We start from the raw sequence: 16,417 nt of genomic DNA, 5'->3' as shown, positions 1-16,417 counted from the left end.
GATTTCATCCCCTCTATCCAGTGGCACACTTGGTTTTCCAAGTTGATGCCAGGTTCATGCATTTCCTGTCATATCTTGCATTTTGCATCCCGCATCGCATCCCGCATAGTATATCGTCGTTTCATCATATTGCTTGGTCTTGCCCGTGGTTGATTGTATCCTTGTTGCTTGTTTGTCTTGTTGGGTAGAGCCGGGAGACGAGTTCGCTACCGAGGAGCCCGTTGAGTTTGCTTGTGAGGATCCAGTCAACTCTGACAACTGTGCAGGCAAGATGATCATACCCTCGAAATCACTACTATCTTTGCTATGCTAGTTTGCTCGCTCTTTTGCTTTGCCACTGCTACGATGCCTACCTTTTGCTTGTCAGCCTCCCAATTGCCATGTTGAACCTCTAACCCACCATTGTCCTAGCAAACCGTTGATTGGCTATGTTACTGCTTTGCTCAGCCCTTCTTATAGCGTTGTTAGTTGCAGGTGAAGATTGGAGCCGTTCCTTGTTGGAACATTTATTTACTGGTTGGGATATCACTATATTGCTATGTTATCTTAATGCATCTATATACTTGGTAAAGGGTGGAAGGCTCGGCCTCTCGCCTAGTGTTTTGTTCCACTCTTGCCGCCCTAGTTTCCGTCATATCGGTGTTATGTTCCCGGATTGTTGCGTCCCTTACGCGGTTGGGTTATAATGGGAACCCCTTGATATTTCGCCTTGATTAAAGCTTGTCCAGCAATGCCCAACCTTGGTTTTACCATTTGCCACCTAGCCTTTTCTTTCCCTTGGGTTCTGCAGACTCAAAGGTCATCTTATTTTACCCCCCCCCCCCCCGGGCCAGTGCTCCTCTGAGTGTTGGTCCACCTGTCAGCTACCGGTGGCTACCAGGGGCAACTCTGGGCTGGCCTACCCGTACCTAAGACAATCTGAGTGTGCCCTGAGAAAGAGATATGTGCAGCTCCTATCGGGATTTGTCGGCACATTCGGGCGGTGTTGCTGGTCTTGTTTTAACCTGTCGAAGTGTCTTGAGTTACCGAGATACCGAGTCTGATCGGAACGTCTTGGGAGGAGGTCTATTCCTTCGTTGACCGTGAGAGCTTGTCATGGGCTAAGTTGGGACTCCCCTGCAGGGATTGATCTTTCGAAAGCCGTGCCCGCGGTTATGGGCAGATGGGAATTTGTTAATGTCCGGTTGTAGATTACTTGAACTAAACTTAATTAAAATGAAACAACCGTGTGTGTTACCGTGATGGCCCCTTCTCGGCGGAGTCCGGGAAGTGGACACGGTGTTGGAGTTATGCTTGCGCAGGATGTTCCTTTAGCTTCTCGCTCGTGCTTCGCCTTCTCTTCTCGCTCTCTTTTGCGTATAAGTTAGCCACCACATATGCTAGTCGCTTGCTGCAGCTCCACATATATTTGCCTTATCCATTCCTATGAGCTCAAATAGTTTTGATCGCGTGGGTGTGAGATTGCTGAGTCCCTGTGGCTCACAGATACTACAACTCCAGATGCAGGTCCAGGTGTTTCCGCTCCAGTTGACGATTACGAGCTCAAGTGGGAGTTCGACGAGGACTCTCAGCGATACTATGTGTCTTTTCCGGATGATCAGTAGTGGTGCCTAGTTGGGGTTATCGATTCAGGACCTTGTCGCATGTTGGGTTCTTTTCTATTTTGGCGCCGTAGTCGGGCCATGAGTGTTTGTTTGATGGATGTTATTTATGTACTCTGATGTGACGTGGCGAGTGTAAGCCAACTATATTATCTCCCCTTTTTATTATATATTACATGGGATGTTGTAATGATTGCCTGACTTACGATATTGCTTTCAATGCGGTTATGCCTCTAAGTCGTGCCTCGACACGTGGGAGCTATAGCCGCATCGAGGGCGTTACAGGACGTCCTTCAACGCCTTGACAATGGCCTCCTTGGCATCACCGGTCAATATGGCTTCGGGGAGTCTGATGAGGTGCCTCTTGAGAAGGTGGGAGACGAGCATCCACACCCGACGCGGGTGGAGCTTCAGCATGGTGACCTGGTGGACCAAAAACATGCAGAAAACAACAACTGGCACTGGGCACTGGGTTAATAAGTTAGTTCTAAAAAATGATATAAAATGACATATAAAGTATACAAGTTTGATAATATAATAGCATGAAATAATAAAGTTATAGATACATTGAAGACGTATCACCAACATCGAGAAACAGTTGCTGGCTAGCTTGGAATTCAGGCGTTGTCCCTGGGGAGGCATGCGGAGCGGCGAGTAGCGGGAGTAGGTGTCGGAGGTGCCGGATGAGCAGAATGATGAGGCGGCTGCCACGACGTCCTCGGACCGCGCGCAGCCCCCGCCTCTTGCTGAATCACCATCGGAGCTAGCGCTGACCCGGCCGCAGGGAGGGCGAGGATCACCTGTGAGGTCTGAGCGTTATCACCCACATCACACGGGTCAGGGGGTGTCGAACGAAACGTACTCCGCCCACCACTGCACTGTCGCCCTCACCGGTGAATCGGCCTGATCCATCGCCCACAGAAGCACCTCTAGAGCGTGCTTGTGCTTTGCTTGCCCAAACAACGCCTCCTCCTCTGCCTTTGTCAAGATGTTGTGAATCGCCATGTTTCCACGCGCATCTCCACCCTGGTGCTGAACCAGGAGCCGATCTCGGACAGTCGGGCACATCTTCATGCATCGCCGCCCGCGAACCTCCTCAGCTGCTCCTCCTCGATCAGCACCATCGCCGCACTTGGTCGCATTGGCCAAGGTGGGGGAGGAAGTTGAAGACGGAGCGCGAGTGAATTAACTCACCCTGCCAACCACCCAAAGTAAACCCCCCACGATCGACGAGCCCACCATGCGCGGCCTTCAAGGTGCTTGTCGTGGTGGACCCATCTGCTTCCTCGAGACGTGCAACGTGGCAGGGAAACGTGTCCGAAGTACCTGAACCAGCTGCTCCCCTGAACCGGTCCATGAGTCCACCACACATCCTCGCTCTTCAACGAGCAGGAGTCTCGCGTCGGAAGCGGGGGCACCACCACCCCATGGTGGTATGCGAGCTGGCCCGCCGCCTTTATGTCCGGCTCATACCACGCCGGCCACCGCGAGACGCCGCCGGAATCGCCAGAGGCGAAACGTGCCGTGCCATGTCGAAACACTCTAGGACCTGGTCTATAATAAGACAATGTTGTGCCGTCTTAAGAAAAATGAGATACTAATTGTCGTCATCGATCTATTTGTGTACCATTTGCATCGTTATGCACTATCATCACGACTCTTATAATCTTTAAAAAAAATGGATATTGGTCCGTGTAAGTGCTGGCCAGACGTCCTCATCGTATGCCGGTCAATTTTAGCACCATTTGCAACATGGCTGTTGTGTAATGTAATGACACATCTTGACTGACGTCTGCAATGGGCTAGCTAGTATTGTAAATATGATAGTAGCTAAGCTGTTTGTTAATGTAAGAGGGAAATCAACCCTCGGTCTTTGCAATGATTGATACGTACAACCATAAATTATTGATTACTAGAAAATGTGTATGTGCGTTGCAAACGGGAGAACACAATGATCATATGATAAGATCAATTAGCAACAGTGCAACACTCAATCATACTTGTGGTTGCATGATATGGGAGGTTGGCCACTGGAGGAGGAGCGGCGCCCTTAGCTGCGCCGTCCACTCCACATCCACGGTGGCCACCGAAGCTGAGAGGGCAATCGGGTCTCCTCGCACACCCCTCTTCCATGTATCCTCGATGGGACATAAAGATCTGTATCCTTCTGATATTCTCATCGTAGTTCAGTTCTCCTAATCGAGTCATAACAAACTTTTGCTTGGTTGGCTGGGTCAATGATCTAGATTCCATGATAAGGGTCATGAGTTGGTGGATCGACTATGATCATTCAATAATGTTAAGCAAATGAATCCCGTTCTGTTCTTCTCCTTGTCGTCGTTGTTGTTGTTCCTTAAGGTCATGAGTTGGTGGATCGACAAATATATATTATTGATCATTCAATAATGTTAAGCAAATGAACCCCGTTCTGTTCTTCTCCTTGTCGTTGTCGTTGGTGTTCCTTAAGGCGCAGATTGCGCTCATCGACTAGAAGCTCGGAGAAGCGCTGGAGCTCTGCATCATTGGTGGGTGCATTCTCGTCCTCGATGGTCTCATACTTCCCCGTGGTCAAGTCCACCATAGCCACCTTCTCGGCCAGCAACTTGTAGCCAATGTTGAGCAGGTCAGCCATGTTCTTCGATGTCGCGTTGCCCATTGGCAAAATGGCCTCCCCGAACAACGGTGCCTACGGACACATGTTTTAGTTTGTAGGGACTACTACATATATATGGACATAATAAGCTACTTAAACGCGATGAAGGGTAAGGTGGTTGATCACTTGTACATACTTCCTCGGTCCCAAAATAAATGACTCAACTGTGTACTAACTTTAGTATAAAGCTAGTATAAAGTTGAGTCACTTATTTTGAGATAGAGGGAGTATGTACGTACGTACCGGAGCCTGGATGTAGAGGTAGTTCTGCTTCCGCACGCGGTTGCCATTGTGTAAGAGCATGCGAACCTGCCAGTCGGCCAACACGGCGCTGGCGTGCGAGGAGGTGTCGGTGACCGGGCGGTGGCTATTGCGCCTGCTGTGAAACCAGTTGAAGGCGCCCCGCTTGGCCGGCACATTTTCGTGCACTGCACACCCTGCGCCTACAGAGATAACCAGGTATTTCATATAATCCACGCCGCTGGGGTGGAACTCCGGATTCCTGAGAAGCTGCTCCCTGGTGATCTTGGATATGGCAGCCATTGTGGGGTTGTTGCCGCCGTCGATGAGGTGGTATTTCGACTGCTCCATGTCACTGACCCAGATATCAAAGTAGTGTGCTGGGAAGTAGGTTGGCGTGGCCGTCGATGGCGGGCCAATGCTGACATCCGGCAGTTCTGGTCCGGCCTCTTCAACTAGTTCTTGCTTGGCATCCTGGAACGAGGAGAAGGTGAGAGGCTCGAGACTATTGGCGTCGAACGTAGGCGCCGCGAGCTTGCTCAGGGTGTGCTCACCGCTGACTTCCTTGATCTTGTTTTTCTGCAGGAACGTGCCATCGTACTTGGGCCCCCGCGACGCGCTTAGCAGGTCCAGCGGCCGCCGCCACCACCTGCGACAAACAGTGAGAATTAATTACACATTGTCTACCGACCAAGATGACAACTTAGTTTCTCGAATACCTACCTCTTGGAAGGGAAGATATTAGGTCCGTTGTTGACATAGAAATCCTGGATTTCCCGAGGAGTGTACTTTGTCCGTTTGTTCGTGTTTGGCGCCGCCAACATTGTTGCGATGATGGCGCCCGTGCTCATGCCTGCGATCACGTCGAAGTAGTCCGCTATCCGGGCATCTTCCCCGTCAATCGCCTAATCACATCAACAGAGATGGACCGGCTTACTTGGTCGAACCACATAACATAACATTTCAAGAGAGACGTGGTTGACTTACTTGGAGCTTTTCCTCGAGGCATTTGAGGACAACCGTCGGGATGAGCCCGTGTATCCCGCCGCCATCGATGCTCAACACCGTGATGAGCTCCCCAAACTTGGGTGGTGGGAGCCGTGGACGTGGTGTCAGCTCCGGTGATCCTTGTTCCAGCAACGGGGCCGTTGGTCCTCCTTCCTCCTCCTCCGGCATGAGAAGTGGTGTCTCGAGCTCGGCATCCTTGTTGTTCGCCATGAAATAGACGAGAGGGAAGGCAGGAGGAAGAGATCGGGCGAGCGAGAGACGGACAACCTCACTTGGCTGCCTAGCTTGGAGGAGATCGGGCTAAGGAAGGCAACCCTCCCTCGCATATTGTGTTGAATCAATCAAGGGTTTAATTATATATAAATAAAAAGGAAGGAAGGCAAGCGTCGGACTAAGGTTGTGAGAGAGCGACCGACCACCAGCAACCAATCTTGATTCTGCTTGGAGGAAGACAAATGGCATCTCTTATCAAATAAATAAGGGAGCGCCTGCAACCCTCAGCTGATTGAGAAATAACTATTTCTCGACCAGCTGATGTCACGCCGTTTGTTTCATTCGATTTTCCTTTGCCGGCGGTTGTTGACTCGTCTTCAATGAAACCGCCTGAATTTTCTCCAAATTTGTGTCGTTTTGCACATAGTTTGGCCAAATTTTGATCGACTTTGGTTTTCAAAAAGCGGCGTCTAGGGCGACCTTGGAGCGGCGATTGGGAAACCAACCGTCTCCACGCCGATTTTACCGCCGGCTCGTTCTCAGGCGGCGCTATTTCAAGTGCGCGCGCGGGGGTGGGGGGGGGGGGGGGGGGGGGGGGGGGCGAACATCTGTACAACCGACCGCGAACCCATCTCCATTATACACTTCCAATCGAAACGTGGCCACAGAGACGTACGTTTCCATATAGTACTGCATATATGTTGGGCATTTGGAAAATCCCTCACATGTATCACACCACGTTACGGTCGGTCAAGTGGCGTGCGTGCAGCGCAGCCTAACCCCACCAGCTTTGAAGAAACTCCATTGACAGAACGGCCAAAAGGTAAAAAATCAAAAGGGAACAATTGCGTTGAAGCCTTTTTCTTTCTAGAATAGTACATGCGTTGGATTTTTGTGGAGCTCCGGCTTCTTCCCGCAAAACGAAGCCAAAGAGGATATGCGACGTCGCTGTGCTGCTCACCGCAGCCGTCCTAGAGTGCCGCAATGATTCCGCCCGCGAGGCCACCATCGTCCATCGCTCACAAGTTCACAACGACCCAAAGGAGAGGCGAGATCTTTTTGTGCTGAGGGTCCCGGCCAAATTTATTTATCATCGTCGCGATACTACAAATTTGGAAATCGTTTCTCGCACAGAACACTCGTTCTTCCTATGACCCAGGGGACATGCCCAGGCCACGCCGGCCAGGCTTGTGGGGCCTTGGGACCTCGTTTGACCTAATTCCAGCGCTATATAATCCCTTCCTCCAAGGATAAATGAGAGAGAAAGTTTTATCGCGTTCTATGATACAGAGTCACAGCCAACCCTGGGACCTCCGTTTGACCTAATGTAATGCTGATATTTTTTTGCCAATATACCATGATAGTTATTTCTTCACGAAATAATTACGCGAGTGTAACGCTTGTGCAAGTTTGTTGTAAAAAATCATGAATATTTTTACCTTTTCCAAAATTAATATTTTGTTTTTGAAAAAAGGGGCACCTGCCCATGTTTTTTATTCTTATTTTGAAATCTTGTCAAAATATATTCAAGATTGGTTTTGTTTGCAAGGCTTCATTACCAGAAACATAAATGTGCAAACAAATCGTGGATCTAACTTTGGTGTTCAAAAGATAAAATTGATACAATGTTTTAATCATACTGTCAAAAAAGTATGGGTGGGTTGCACTGTTCGGCACGAATCGCGGCGCAGCTATCAACGACCGGTAGTTAATCCAGTCTCTTTGTTTCGCCCCATTCGGGAGGAATGTGGGGGGATTCCCGTCCACGGTAGAGTTGGAGGCCACACGCGGCCGTCCGGCAACCCTGACCTCGTCCGCACGGTCACGGTCGTCCTCGGCATGCCTCAGCCATCCACGACCTCACTTCCCGGAGGACACCTGACCTGAGCGCACGGGACGTGTTCGACGGAAGGTCTGGACGCCAAGAGCTAAGAGGTGAGCCCATGTTCTCCATGTCACCTTCATCCCTATGGGTATGGCAGGAACCAAATGTGTGCATGCATTGCAGAAGGCTTTAGCTACTCGTGTGTCAAGGCCTCCCTCGAGTTGCAATCATGGCGTGATGAGGTGCATGGCCGGTGCCTCCATGATGATTGTCGTTGTTGCCCTAAAGTCTAGCACGCCAAGTCGCCAAGTGCAACCCTTGACGACAATTCCGAGTCCGGCAACCTATGTACCGGGTCTTGTGGAGGTATTCATTGTCCCAACTCCATCACCACTCGTTTCGCCACCCTTGGGCTGTTGGGCAGAAATAATGTCGGCATGACTGCAACACAAGCGCACTGATCACCATATTAGCCAAAGATTATCGAACCGCGGGAGCAAAGCGTAGCCCCGCTCGCGCCCAAACCGTGATTTGAAAATAGTCCATCCATTAATTACATATGACGGGTATCCTCCTGCTACATCAAGATTAAAATGAATAGCTTTGCTTGCTGGGTGAGTAGATGGATGGTAACCCAGCCTAGTGTTTGTACGGCTGATACCTTGCCCAGATCTCAGTTTTAGGATATGTTCCGAGATGCATTGTGATTGCACATAGAGTAGCTCTGTGATTTTTCATCAAATTAAGAATCACTATGTCTGCATCAAGATCAAATATTTTGAATTTACGATATATAGTCATCTGCAAGCACAACTGGCACGAGTGTAGCTATGCCATCTCAGCTCATCTTGTGCTAGAACATTACATGATTATGCCAACTGGCTCATTACAGTATTATTACGCCCACCAGCTAATACTTGTATAAATCAGAGAAAGTGACTTAAAAAAGAAAATAAATAACAACAACAAGTATTATTATGCGACTCTTCTCAAAACAACAACAAATAAACAAAGAATTTGATGAGACTGGCTGTGATGGGCCTTGATCGTGAGCCTGTGATCAAACTAGATGGCAGTTGCACGATGGAACCTGGTCCTCGTGGTGGTTCTTGGGGACATGCACGCCGGCGTGGGTGAGCATGGCCCAGATGTGGGTGATGAACTCGCCGCCGTTGCTCAGTGCCAGCGCGTGCGCCTCCGGGCCCGCCGATGGCCTGCGCGCCACGAACACGAGAAGTTCTGCCCAGAACTCGAGTAGCATCCCCCACACTCTCTCGTCCTCAAGCAAGTCACCACCGCTACTGCTAGTGGCCTCCAACTGCTTCCCCAGCTTGACACCCTTCACCATGGCCGACTTCTGCTCGTCCTCTTCTCCTTGACCGAACTTCACCAGACGCTCACGGCGGTCACCAGTATTGCAACAGCTCTGGAAGAAACTACTGAGCTCCCCCTTGATGTCCTTGTACACCTTCTTCGTCCATGCCTCATTGTCCGGGAGGAGCCCCGGCTCGTAGGCCACCAAGTATGCGCAGTACCTCGACAACGTCAGGGCAGCCTGGCCGTGTGGTGGGAGAGGGTGCTTCTGTTTGTCCCTCATCTCAAATAGGGCCGTCGCGATGTGCCACACCACTATCATTGTTGCGGTGCTCATCTTGGGGTCGCATGCCCACTTGAGGTTAAGGAAGCGTTGCCTTTCCAACGTAGCCATGCCGTTGCTGAAGTGTCTGCCGCAGCTTGGGGTGAGGACGTCCTTCAACGCCTTGACGATGGCCGCCTTTGTGTCACCGGTGACGATGGCATCGGGGAGCCCGACGAGGCGCCTCTTGAGCAGGCGGGAAACGAGCATCCACACCCAACGCGGGTCGAGATAGTGGGGCTTGAGCATGGTGATCTGGTGGACCTTGATGACGGCGTGGGAGCGGTGCTTCGCCCATAGCGTGCCCTTGGCGACCCTCCCGGCATGCCCCTTCTGCTGGAGCATTGTCTTTCGGGCATAGGTGTACATCACCGACACAATGAACCAATCAGAGAGCACGTACTGCAAGAATTCATATGCCTCGACGGCGAGGAGGGTGAGCGTGAGGAGGAAGGTGACGATGAGGTCGGAGGAGGAGCAAACCATGCCGAAGAGGAAGTTCACTTGGTGGACAAAGCACTTGTACTGCACCACCATGTCGATCGACAGGCCGATGAGCCCCCGAAAGAGGGAGCCTAGCACCTTGAAGATGTGGCCATTGCCTGTGACGAGGAGCACGGTGATGCAGTATAAAAAGATGAAGACGATGGAGATGACAAAGTTGGCTATGAATAGCCCTGGCTTGGACAATGCCAACGGGATGATGGCCTGGTAGTACTCGTCTAGAAACCTCAGCTCCAGTTCCACCACCTCGAAAGCCCTCTCAGCATTGGCAACCTCGTCCTCGTGCCCCTCGAGGGCGAGGAGTCCCCGGAGGACGAGATCGCGCGCTTGTAGGGTGTCCGCCTCTGCCATGTGGAAGTGCTCCATCTTTCGTCGAAGCAGCTTGAAGAGTGCGACGGCAAGGCAAATGTTCTCCAACTTGTGCTTCCTACTCAAATTGTACCTGAATATGGGGTCACTATTGGCGAGGTCCCATATGTTACATACCCGGACCAGCTCGGACTTTTTGACCTCTTCCTTCCCATTTGGACTTCCATCTCCAAGGAGAATTTTGTTGATTTCTTCTTCTTGGATCTTGAAGCCATGGGGTGTCACCTCCCTCTTGAGCCGTCTCTCTCCCATGACCGCGTAGTTGCAAACCCTCATTATACCGGCGCCAACTGCGTGTTCGTCATCACAGAGCAATTGCCGACGCTTGTTGACGAGTTGCACCATGTAGCCGGAGATGAGGGCGGCGTTCTTCGCGAGGTCGAAGGAGCGCTTAGCAAGGTAGATGCACATGGAGCGCTTGCACATCTTGACGACGCTGAAGATCCAGAGGATGATGAAGAAGGACTTGACGCCAAAGCCATGCACGTAGGTGTAGATGAGGTACCCAATCCACGCCATGCGTGCAGCCTCCTCGACGGCATCAAAGAAGCTGTAGCGGCCGACGCCGCGCGCGAAGGCATCGGTGGCGGGGGCAACCATGGCGTAGACCTTCTTGCGGAGGAGCTCGACGAGGATCATCCAGAGGAGAATGAGTTGCGCACGGGGTTGGTTGCCGGTGTCGGGTGGCTTGCTCTTGGCCTATGAACAAGGTTTAAAATTTCAACAAAATTTCTAACAGTTCAATAATTCATACTAGCACCAAAATATATGCAACCTCAAAATTTCGTCCTAGATTCAAACAAGTTTAAACCAAATACAAATTCGGTCAAAATCCATTAAAATCGAGTGAACATCGATAGATCAAAACCCAAAAGAATTCTCAAAAAATGGATATTTCACTAAGGTTTGGTAATTCTTTTTCCTTCAACAAAATTTTACCTGGGAGAACATGTAGGACATGAAGGGGAGAAAGAGAGCGAAGGAGGCGCGGAAGAATATGCGGGTGGCGGTAGAGTGGCCGCGGCCCCGGCCCGAGAGGCGTCCCGAAACTCCAAGGAGGAAGAGGGCGGTGCCGAGCATGGTCATGAGGACCGTTGTGGTGACCATGAGCCGCTCCGTGGTACGCATGTCGGCGGACACCGTGAAGCTGGCCACCAGCGTGGCCGCCGGGGTGGCACACACCGTGACATTGTTGATGATGATGTCGCGGCGGGCGCTGGAGTTGTACATTGCCGCGGCAGCCCGGCTCACCGGCGACAGCAGCACCATAGCCCCGCCCCCCTCCTCAGGAAGACGCTGGTGGCTGGCACATGTGTTTGCATTGTGCTCTTATGTTTGTGGTATTTGTACTGCCAGTTTTGGCATGCGTGTGCCACAATGTGGGACAGAATTTCAGTCAGGGTAAGAGGCAAGGCATGGATCGATGCTGCCTGTGTGCAGTGTGCACAAAGCCTTGGGCAACATCTGCTTGAGCTGGATTCCTAGGCACTTCTCCATGTGCCCGGGTCTTTAATTATTCTCAGAATTGGACGATCGACAAGCAAAGGGGCTAGGAAGAGCATCCATCTTATGATGGACTTATATTTTGAGAACTACTCCCTCTGTCCCACAATGTAAAACGTTTTTGCAAGCTATGTTAGTTATAACATCCTGCTTTGAGAATGCCCTATTTCAAAACAGGCGGTCTTGGGGCTTGTAGAGCTTGCCATGTTACCTTAAAAAAAATGTGACTTCTTGTACATATTGCCCCTCTTTTAGTCCATATCTAATAGGCTCGTCTCAGTTTCTTATGAGAAGGCTGAGGTACTGCACGACGCCACAACAAAGACCGAACGTGTGCCCTCTAAGGTTTCGGTTGAGAAGAGCGTCATCCAATGATGCCAACATGCAAACCCACATACCTCATGGAAAACAAAGGCACATTGTATGTCCAGCCTAATTGGAAGGTTCATCATCATACAGTTTACTACGTTAGAACTATATCATGATTGAGAACAAACACACCCACATAACCAAAAGGATCATTAGAATCACCTGGGAATAAACCATGGGCGTTTTCTCTGGTTTGAGGGTGTGCATACATCATCCGCCCGTACCGTACGGTGCATAAAAGAATCCCTGCTGCTGCAACCTGGGACATACATGCGCACGGCAAAGATCGATGCTTTCGTGCGCGTCGCTTCCACGACCAAGAACACAGCAGGTCTTTATATATTCTCAGAACTATGTGATGGGCAAAGAACAGATGCATTTGTCAGTGGCTAGGACGACAAAGCAAAAGGCCAGACAGAAGAACATATCACACAAAAGGATAACCAGGAAGAGAACGCTTCTTTACCTTTCGCTAAAGCTAAGTTAGCTTCTAGCATACTTGAGCCTCGTTTGTTTGGGCTGCGGTTACGACAGAAGTGGCTGTAATTTGCTTGTTCCAAGTATTTGAAAATTTTATTTCATCATACTATTTGAAAATGCTAGCTCAAGTATGAATAAACCAATCACGTTTATATCTCCCTCCCTGCATAGAACAACGGTGCAAAGAGAATCCGCTAGTCCATATACTAATTATTAAGTGTTCATACAACCGAAAAGATGTAACAAAAGAGAGCAAAACAATTCAGTGTAAATATGTATTACCTCTGTTTATAAATGTAAATTGAACTGGCCAAACATCTTATATTTAGGAACAGAGGGTGTAGATGTTAGTACAGACAACAATCTATCTAGCTTGTCATGCCATAGATAAAGAGATCTTGATCCTATCACACAAGGCATTCGTGTAGCCATCATCAGATGTAGTCAGAATGTCAGAATGTCATTGACACACTCACGGCGGCTTGCAGCATGAGCTTGTCAGGGGAGGACCAGTAGAGGCCAGGAAGAACATGTTAATTAAGCTTTCAGCACACTCCTTCCTTTCATCTATATACGGCCATTTAGTTAATCACTACGTCAATCTATTTTACGCTTGATCAACCTGAACAACTTATATGTTAATGTAAGGCGTTTTTTTGGTTTTGCATAGGGCATAAAAAACATCATACATTTTGTTATAGAGGATGTAATACCCAATAAACCTTGATGGGGGCAAAGAATAGATGCATTAGTTAGTACAAGCAAAGGCCAGCAAGAACATGTTTCACAAAACGAGGACTCATCCATTAGGAAGAGTAGCTTTCAGCTTAGGCTAAGGCTTTAGCCAAGCCAGCTCATCCATAGGTGATGTTTCTTTGTGCCCATCACCAAATCTTGAAAAGGACAGACCGAGTGCACATAAGCTCCCACACAAGGTAGGGTCTAGGGAGAGATTATAGGAACCAAGTCTTACCCCTGTGAAGTGGTGAAATGCAATGCACAAAGACTGGTTCGAACACACGAGAAAAACTAGACGGGGTAGCATCTCCCTTCACGAGCTTCCCTCCCTTAATGTCAAGAAAGTGATCCTTTGTGGTCATCCACATAGTATGTATTGTTGTGGACATACATACTATAAACTCCATAAATTATGCAAAACTTTCTCTCGAGCACTTAATGCCAAGTGTGAGTAAGTTTGTCAACGGAGACGCGAACTTGGAGGTGAACCTCCCACTACTACAGGTAATACGAACTCATTATTTCATATGACATTTTTGTTAATTGATCACTTACATATAAGTTTCATTCTCTTGCAGACTTGGTTCTACGAGAAATTCCGAGTCGACCACATTGATCATACCATTTCCTGTCTTCAACGTGACAAACCGCTTATCCAATACTAGAACGAAGCAAAAGCGGGCAAGGTCAACAAAATAATCTCAGATAAGTACATAGGAGTCAGAGGTATATGCTTAGTGTTACTTGTTGTAATCTGATCCATTTTTACAAAAATAATTCATAATAAATATTTTTGCAGAAGGTTGAGGACCTCATGCGACCTTGAAGGCATGGCCCAAGGTTTCCCATCAACCTTCAAAGTCAGATATGGAGGTACGTGTTATATAACTTGTAGGATGATGCTAGTCAGTAATGTTTTTTAGGCCAAAACTAATTCTTTCTAAATCTTTTTAAAAATAATAGTTATAATTCATCTTCACTTGTAGCTCGATGGAACACTAGGCCGCCTACTCGCCCATATGGCAGAGATGAAAGCAATTATGTCTCATCAACATTCGTTGACGACTACACAACTGAACGAAATAGTACGACCCTAGAAGGAAAACATCATGTGGTTGGATGTGCGCATTTTTTTTAATTCATCCTTTGAAATAAGTGCATGACTAACATTTTTTTATTAAAAAGATCATCAATTTGGCATATGACACGACGACTTTGATGCGGGAAAGAGAGTTGACAAAGAAACATGTCATAAAATTTATAATTTTCCTGTTCTTGTCACAAAATGTATGCTGACCATTTATCTTTTGAATGTGTAAACTACAAAACCTCAAAAGATGTAGCCGCCTCTACAAATGAAGTTCCAAAGTGTCTACAGCACCCCAGCAAGAACTTTGCAACAAAATTTGAGGTATGAAGTTCCATATTGCCCGCGCGTTCTTTTTCCAACCATACAGCTAACTTGTGTCCATCTTTACAGAAGGTAAATCAAACATCTATGGACCGGGAAAAACACGACCCTGTGGAATCAATTGGGAAGCGTTTCACGTGTGATGACAGTAAGAACTTACCGGCAGAGCCTGAGGTCAACAAATTTACGAGACAATCGTTGACCTCATATTCTGCTGATAAGTTCTTGCTCCCATACCTGAAATGGTTCCCAATTGATTACACGACATCCTCTCAATTTTTTCCCTTTGGTGGTCCACAGATATTTATTTTACCTTTTGTAAAGATGAACGTAGTTGTATGGTTGGGAAAGAAAAACGTGCAAGCAATATGGAACTTCATACCGTTCTTGCTGGGGAAGCGGCTACATTTTTTGAGGTTTTCTAATTTGTACGTTCAAAAGATAAATGGTTAGCATACTTTTTGTGACATGAAGAGAAAAGTTACAAATTTTGTGACATACTATCTTTGATTTCTTTGCCGCATCAAAGTTGTGTCATACACCAAATCGATGGTCTTTTTAATAAAGATGTTGGTCATGCACTTATTTGGAAAAATGAATTGTAATAAAAACAAATGCTTACGTTGAATCGAGAAATTAGACACTCCAAATGCTGTTGGTTTTCTTCTGGCACCGCACTATTTCATCTAGTTGTGGAGACATCTCCGAATGTTGCGGAGATAAGTACTTTCATCTCTATCATCTGGGCCACTAGGCAGCCTGGTGTCCATCAAGCTACAATTTAAGAAAAATTAGAACCAGTTTAAAAAAAGATATTTAGAAAGAATTAGTTTCAACCTAAAAAACATTATTGACTAGTATCATTCTATAGTTGACTTTGAAGAATCGTTCTATAGTTGACTTTGAAGGCTGATAAGAAACCTTGGCCAATGTCTTCCATGGTAGCATGAGGTCCTCAACTATTTGCAAAAATATTTATTATGAATTATTTTTGTGAAAGCCGAATAGATTACAACAGGTAACACTAAGCATATACTCCCTCCGTTCCAAAATAGATGAATCAACTTTGTAGTCATCTATTTTGGAACGGAGGGAGTACCTCTCAATCTTAGGGCTTCTTTGATTCAAAGGAATTATTTAGGATTTTTGGAGGATTGAAATCCTTAGAAATTTTTTCTATATCGGCTCTTTGATTCATAGGATTGGATCCCATAGGAATTTATCCTATGGAATCTTTTGTACTACATTTCATAGGAAATCTAACATCCACTCCAACTTTTTTTTACAATTCCTTTGTTTTTCATGTGACATCAAACACTCTTTGCTAATCCTATAGGATTCAAGTTGACATGCCACTGCAATCCTATACTTTTCCTATTCCTACATTTTCAAAATCCTGTAAATCAAAGAGGCCCTTATACGTAGTTCTTTGAGATTATTTTGTCTGACCTTGCCCACTTATGCTTCATTACAATCTAGGATAAGCGGTTTGTCATGTTGAAAATAGGAAATGATACGATCAATGTGGAATTTCTCGTAGAACCAAGTCCGCAAGAAAATAGAACTTATATGTAAGTGATCAATTAACAAAAATGTCATAGAAAATAATGAGTTTGTTACCTGTAGTGGTTGGAGGTGCCCCTTCAAGTTCACGGCTCCGTTGACAAACTTCCTCAAACTTGACATTAAGTGGTCAAGAGAAAGTTATACATAATTTATGGAGTTTATAGTATGCATGTGCACAACGATACATACTAGGGATGACCACAAACGATTACTTTCTTGTCAGTATAGTATGTACATATCCACAACAATACATATTTAATTGATCGTTGCTTAACTTTACCCCAGCTTAGATATCTATCTT

The 16,417-nt window shown here is 47.4% G+C and overlaps 1 protein-coding gene across 1 annotated transcript; it reads right to left on the bottom strand.

The window, feature by feature from the left end:
* Positions 1 to 2,438: 2,438 nt before the first annotated feature.
* LOC123131568 (uncharacterized) lies at positions 2,439 to 16,354 on the bottom strand. Its single transcript, XM_044551211.1, has 7 exons — positions 12,388 to 16,354; positions 10,989 to 12,272; positions 8,631 to 10,748; positions 5,482 to 5,778; positions 5,218 to 5,399; positions 4,498 to 5,143; positions 2,439 to 2,633 (listed from the first exon to the last, which is right to left on the bottom strand). The coding sequence occupies exons 2-7, from the start codon at positions 11,316 to 11,318 to the stop codon at positions 2,439 to 2,441; spliced, it is 3,768 nt and encodes a 1,255-aa protein (XP_044407146.1). The 5' UTR covers positions 11,319 to 12,272; positions 12,388 to 16,354.
* Positions 16,355 to 16,417: the final 63 nt, after the last annotated feature.

The sequence above is a fragment of the Triticum aestivum genome, chromosome 6A, assembly GCF_018294505.1.
Source record: "Triticum aestivum cultivar Chinese Spring chromosome 6A, IWGSC CS RefSeq v2.1, whole genome shotgun sequence".
Taxonomy (NCBI): domain Eukaryota; kingdom Viridiplantae; phylum Streptophyta; class Magnoliopsida; order Poales; family Poaceae; genus Triticum; species Triticum aestivum.
The sequence above is the reverse complement of the archived record's forward strand: the minus strand, read 5'-3'. Positions and strand labels throughout refer to the sequence as shown.

Bases quoted from the DNA above. Each gene is read 5' to 3' on its own strand.
- LOC123131568 (XM_044551211.1), bottom strand. From the start codon at position 11,318: ATGGTGCTGCTGTCGCCGGTGAGCCGGGCTGCCGCGGCAATGTACAAC. The intron at 5,400-5,481 runs GTAAGTCAACCA...TGATGTGATTAG, and splicing joins GCCTCGAGGAAAAGCTCCAA to GCGATTGACGGGGAAGATGC. The intron at 2,634-4,497 runs GTACGTACGTAC...CTCCTGGTTCAG, and splicing joins ACCTCTACATCCAGGCTCCG to CACCAGGGTGGAGATGCGCG.